The sequence below is a fragment of the Festucalex cinctus genome, chromosome 14 (assembly GCF_051991245.1).
Source record: "Festucalex cinctus isolate MCC-2025b chromosome 14, RoL_Fcin_1.0, whole genome shotgun sequence".
Classification (NCBI taxonomy): domain Eukaryota; kingdom Metazoa; phylum Chordata; class Actinopteri; order Syngnathiformes; family Syngnathidae; genus Festucalex; species Festucalex cinctus.
In genome coordinates this window covers 320,432-326,432 of record NC_135424.1, presented here as the reverse complement: position 1 = coordinate 326,432, position 6,001 = coordinate 320,432, and the positions used below count along the sequence as shown (strand labels likewise).

Sequence of the window (6,001 nt, the reverse complement as noted above, 5' to 3'; positions counted from 1 at the left end):
CATCATCATCATCATCATCATCATCATCATCACTTCAACACGCGATGACCTCATTGCACTTCTGTTGGTGTGCGAGTCCGTCTTGGAACACGACAAACAAGTTGGAATGTTTTCACCTTTGAAATGAGAAGTTCAACCCAACTTGTAGTAAGATGGAAAATGACAATCAACATTTGCATGAGAAACTTTCAGGCCATAAATATCGTGTATAACAATCCAATTTTATACACATGAGCCAAAATGTTTGTTCTACATGACGTGACAGTTTTGATGTCGCCAATCAACATAAAATCGTATATCAGTCCCATCCAAATCAAAATGGCGACTGGCTTTTTACTGCCACTTTTTTTTGCTCAGCATCATCGGTGTAAAGGAAGTCAGGCAGGTGCCAGCGTGTTTTGAATGAGGTCACTGTCAATGTTGTCGCCCATCCGTCATCCAGTTGGCCAACCGACCTGCTCGTCCAACAACCCCAAAAATAAACACGCACATCATCGCTTCCTGTTGGAGCAAAACACGCGCCAGACTCCCGCTGAGTCTTTTTTGTACTTGGGAGATTTATGCTGTCAACACAACACACACATGTGTGTGAGAGTTGTGTCTTGTTTCATGTCATCATCTTCTTACAATTTGGGCCAAAGATTCAATCCCGCTGGCACACTCACTACATCATGCAGGCAAGATAGACAGATGGATGGATGGACGGACGGACGATGGATGGATGGATGGACGGACGGACGATGGATGTATGGATGACGTGGATCGGCGTGAAAGAGGGTCTCGGGTTCGGGGTGTGCGAATGACTCGTTGAGATGAAGAATGTGTGAGTCGCTTGCGCAGTTCGTTAACCTTGCGCAAGAGGTCAGAGAGGTGACGAAGGTCATCCATTCACTTTTCACTCCTCCGTCGTCTATCTTGTGATCTGTTGTAGTTGAAAAAGCGAACGAGCTTCATGATTGACTTTGGGATGGTGAAGGAAGCGACCCGGTGGCGTCCGTGGGCGTGGGCGTGGTCCGAGTCCGGTGGTGAGCGTCCGTTGCCAGCAGCTGCTGACGAGCTCATCCGACCTGGAAGTCGGCCAAGAATGCGGACACGCCCCTCAAGTGAGCAGAGGCCGCCATCGCCTTCCTCGGGTCACTTGTTTACCTTCCTTTTCCAAACGCGAACCGAATATTCCCATAACAATCAGCATTCTTTTTTGAAAAGAAAAAAACTGCAATATATGCCTTTTGTCAGGAAGAAGAGTCGCAATCAAACAACAATAAAGTTGCATTCGTCCACCATCAAAAGGTCATATTATTGCATGATATGAAAGGTTTGAACATGGTCAAGTTCTGCCTCCAGAGGGCCAATGAAACCCGATCGCTTTTCACTTCCAACAGGGGCAAACAAGTGAAGGAGACGCTCCAGATTCCCAGCGGGTTCAAGACGGGGAGGGATAGCGCCATCTTGTAGCGCGCTACTAAATACATATGGCATGATACAACGCATACATGTCTATAAATAGATGTCGATCCAAATGTGGCAAGCTCAGTCAGGACAAGAAAGGAAGGATGAAAAAATGGAGGCGGAAAACAAGAGCAGGCGCCGCGGCGTGACCAAAAGCACGACAGCTGCCGACGTCCGCGCCAAATATCAACACGACTCGCCACTTTCACTTGACAATGACAAACATGGCTAATACTGTCTTTTATTGACATGTTCACCACAACAGATCTTGTATGACATTTTTCTACACAGCTAACATAATATCATGCGTTTATTACTGTACATCACTACTGTTTATTTGAATAAAAATGACTTACATTTGCTAACACAGCTAATACAATTAGCTACGAGCTAACATGTTGACAAGCATGGCTAACTAGGACAATGATGATTCATCAAAAATTTAAAAAACAAAATCTAAAGTAAATCTTTTAATCACACATCGTTGTGCGCAGCCCAAATGTACCAGCATCCTTTTGTTTTGGTGTTCTCACATGCCCACGGACTTATATTATGAATATAAATCAATGATGTGCGCTGCAGCCTTTGCCCCTCCTAGCTTAGCATCGCAGTAGGCACGCAGTGTAAAAGGGGCGTGCTGTGCGTTTCCACATTCTTGTCACGTGAGCTGTGAGCGCATCAAGAAAATAAACAAATCAAAACATTTTCATTTAGAATTATTTATTCACTACGTCATTCTGGTTGAGGAGCTCAGTGTGTGGCTGTGTGAGGTTAAAAAAAAAAAAGAAATAAAGGAATTAAAGGAAACCAATGCGTGTGTTACACAATCAACTTCCGCGTCCCAGTGGCTTTTCCCGCCCACAACGGCTCACGGCCCGCCAACCCGTTCAACCCGCTGGGCCGAGTGCAGCCGAGGAGAGTCGAGCGGAGCCTCCAAGTTCCGCGTTGTGTGTCCCAGGCAGCGCGCGGGGACGGCGGGAGGGACGCAAGCGAGCATCCGCTTCTTCGAAGCAGGAAGCAGGAAGCAGGCAGAGGAAGCCAGCTTGACCATCCGAGAGGTACATTATTTATTTCATTTTTTTTTTTTTTACTTTCTTCTCGTCGCTTCCGGACTGAATTTCTCCGTCACCTTCGATTCGATGCGTTGTTCCAAAACGTTCGTGACGTCACACTGGCCAACTTTTCCGTCGTCGTCGTCGTCGTCGAAGCAGCGGGTACGCGCGCGTGCCCGTGCCGTGCTCGCGTGTAGCGTGTCTGTCGACGTTATCGTGATACACGTCAGCACGCGCACGCGCACGCGCTCACGATGACGTAGGTGATGGTGAGTGTTACTCGCGCGAGTCAGTGACGTCTTTGAAATCCTCGTCGCTGCAGGTGGATCGCTTCCGGTTTGAGACTTTGGGGGCGGAGTCAGTGTGGGAATGAGAAATCGCTCAATGTTTGCGTTTATTACCACAAGTACCTTCCGTTTTTGCTTGCTTGATTCTGTGCTTTACAAGTAGATAATTGAGAACCACAAAGTACTGCGTCAAGAAATACTTGAAGTGTTTTTGTACTTTCACTGCTTTGCATTGCTTCCTTAAAGCAAAAACTGTGATGCCGACTGACTCATCTTGTGTGTTTTGTGCGTGCGGTGCGCTGGCAAGCAGTTTGTCGTGTGATGAAGAAGAAGGAGCGGTCGCCCCCTCATGGAGTGACCATGCCACTTGCGAACGCTGACGAAGGACAACGAGACGACGAGTCGGTCAGAGGAGATTTTGCCAGCGGCGCACGAGAACGTTTGATGTGATCGAGACCCGGCTAACATGGAGCAGGACTTCACCCAGACGCCCTTTGACCTTCACTAGCGCGCTCACGAAAAGCCCGTTTGCGACATGGCCGCCGCCGCCGGCGGGAGGACGCACCGCGTGCGAGACTTCAACCATTTCATCACCTGCTACCTTTGCGGAGGTTACCTCATCAAGCCCACCACCGTCACCGAGTGCCTGCACACCTGTAAGGCGCTCGCACTAACTCCTCTAGCTTAGCGTAGCGTAGCGTAGCTTAGCATGTGTACGTTTGTGTCCTCAGTCTGTAAGAGCTGCATCGTGCAGCACTTTGAGGAGAGCAACGACTGTCCCAAATGTGGCAAGCAGGTCCACGAGACCAACCCCCTGGAGATGCTCAGGTCAGACCGCCCACACACTTCCTGTCTTCTCATCTGACTTCCTTGCAGTTTTCGTCTTCTTTTCCATTCTTCTCACCAAGCTTCCTTTTCTTGTCATTATTCTTCATACTTCATGTTTCAACTCCCCTTCTTCCGTCCTGCCTTTTGATGTCACTTCCTGTTTTCTCCTCATGCTTCCCATCTTGTCGCCTGCTTTTTACTTCCTGCCTTCTTTTCACTCTCATGTCATCTTCCTTCCCGTGTGGCAGGTTGGACAACACCCTGGAGGAGATCATCTTCAAGTTGGTTCCGGGCCTCCGAGAGCGTAAGTGCCGACACGAGACGGCGTTGTTGAGAACCGACTGAGCCGCCGTCGTTTTGTGTCGCTGTCCAGAGGAGGAGGAGCGAGAGTCGGCGTTCTGGAGGCAGAACCAGCGCGGCGAGAACCTCCCGGGTGAGACGACGACGACGACGACGTTGGAGACGCGCGCTGACGACGCTAAGCGCTCGGCGCGCGCTGGACAAAAAAGTGCTGAGGTTTGTCTCTTTGTCTGCAGCGAATGAGACGGTGGGGGCGGGGCTTGCTGACGACAATTGCGCCGGTGGCGATGACGACTACCATCGGAGCGACCCTCAGATCGCCATTTGCCTGGACTGCCTGCGCAACACGAGCCACGCCAACGAGACCAGCGTCACGGTACTCGCGCGTGAATCTTCACAACTGCAGACAAATAATGCATACGTGAGTGTTTGTTGTTTTTTCGTTTGTCGATCAGGATCTGATGAAGAAATTCATTCGCTGCTCAAGTCGCGTGACGGTGGGAACCATCAAGAAGTTTCTCAGCCTCAAACTCAAGCTGCCCAGCTCCTACGAGGTTGTTAGCATTAGCATTAGCGTTAGCCGCTCACGCTCAACAAGCTAACGACGCGTTTGTGGTCTGCCAATGTGACCGTGCGTGCGTACGCGACAGCTGGACGTGTTGTGCAACGGCGAGATCATGGGCCGAGACCACACCATGGAATTCATCTACATGACAAGATGGAGGCTGCACGCCGACAACGTAAGATGGCCGCCGGCGCGCTTTCCGTCCAAAAAACAGTCGTCGTCGCTTTTCATGATGGATTTTGAGATTGCATTTCATGGCGGCGTATTTCTAATGGCATGTTTTGTCATATTTTTGATCATGTGATAGATATGACATCATATATTTTATGATGCCATCATGTTTTGATGAAATCATGTTATTCGGGGTCAAAGATTTGGTGACGTCTCATCTTTAAAGAGATACTTGACTCATTGAACCATTTTCAGCAGTGAAAAGTTCATATTTTGTCTATAATTAATGTGGTAACTTCATTATTTTTCATATACAATGAATACCTTTGAAAAGTTATTTTCGTACTTGCTGTCGCCCGATGATGACATCACCTGCGCTGAGGAAGTAGGTAACGACCAGTCATGGCTCACCTGTTTTCTGGGTTTGGTCAGTAAACTGAGCCATGATTGGTCGGCACCTACTTCCTCAGCACAGGTGATGTCATCAGTCAGCAGCAAGTAGAAAAAAATACTTTTTAAAAAGGTATTAATTGGACATGAAAAATAATGAAGTTAGCATGTTCAATTAAAGGCAAAATATGAACTTTTTACTGCTAAAAAATGGCTCAATAAGTCCCTTTAAAGTCCCAATATATTTGATGTCATGTTTTACGATTTCATCTTTTATGATGTATGTTATGATTTATGATCTGTATTTTATTGGCATGATTTATGACCTCTATGATGTCATGTGTCCTAACAACTCCTGTTTGTTTATGATGTCCTATATCCCTTCTGTTATCAGTCATTTTTCATGATGTCATGTAAGATAATTTATCATACCATTTTTTTTTTTTTTTCCCTCTCCAGACGTATCCCATGGTCCTGGAGTACCGGCCGCGCATCGACTTCGGATGACACGCGCGCGCACACACTGTCACGTGATTTTTACAGGGTGTAATGAAGTTATTTTTGTAGAGTGTAAACAGTGGAAGAGTTTTTATGCTACATAGAGAGAATACGAATAATATATGAAAAGACGTGTGTACGTACATGGATGTGCCTCAAACGTCAACTTATTAAATGTTTTTACTGTTGCTCGGATTGGTCACGTGACTTTGTGATGTCGTCAGTAAATGGACGCCACTTCCGACATTCTGTGACGTCACAGCTGTTCCCGTCATAACAAATGCCAGAGGTCTTAAAATATGAAAAACACCAGCATGAGCGAGTCTGACTCTGGCTGGAGTCGATCATGACTGAAGAAATACACTCGTCAGTGTCAAACATAATCCCGCAGTGACCCCTAGTGGCCGGAGACAACCTCTACAATGATAATTATATTGCTCACCTAAAAAATGAATCAAATC

At 47.2% G+C, this 6,001-nt stretch overlaps 1 protein-coding gene across 2 annotated transcripts; it reads left to right on the top strand.

Moving 5' to 3' along the window:
- The first annotated feature begins 2,296 nt into the window (after positions 1 to 2,296).
- On the top strand, positions 2,297 to 5,728 carry LOC144001027 (polycomb group RING finger protein 5-B-like). Of its 2 annotated transcripts, none has more exons than XM_077494953.1 (9): positions 2,297 to 2,507; positions 3,099 to 3,444; positions 3,520 to 3,616; positions 3,865 to 3,920; positions 3,990 to 4,049; positions 4,153 to 4,292; positions 4,372 to 4,470; positions 4,567 to 4,656; positions 5,502 to 5,728. In XM_077494953.1, the coding sequence occupies exons 2-9, from the start codon at positions 3,324 to 3,326 to the stop codon at positions 5,547 to 5,549; spliced, it is 711 nt and encodes a 236-aa protein (XP_077351079.1). In that variant the 5' UTR covers positions 2,297 to 2,507; positions 3,099 to 3,323; the 3' UTR covers positions 5,550 to 5,728. The 2 variants fall into 2 exon arrangements, with proteins under 2 accessions (XP_077351079.1, XP_077351080.1); XM_077494954.1 differs by having other exon boundaries at positions 3,096 to 3,444.
- The last annotated feature ends 273 nt before the right edge of the window (positions 5,729 to 6,001 follow it).

What these genes read in the sequence shown, in the direction of transcription:
- LOC144001027 (XM_077494953.1), top strand. Translation starts at nt 3,324, where the DNA reads ATGGCCGCCGCCGCCGGCGGGAGGACGCACCGCGTGCGAGACTTCAAC. An exon ending in CCAACGAGACCAGCGTCACG is followed by an intron (nt 4,293 to 4,371) that starts GTACTCGCGCGT and finishes TTTGTCGATCAG; the next exon opens with GATCTGATGAAGAAATTCAT. An exon ending in GGAGGCTGCACGCCGACAAC is followed by an intron (nt 4,657 to 5,501) that starts GTAAGATGGCCG and finishes TTCCCTCTCCAG; the next exon opens with ACGTATCCCATGGTCCTGGA.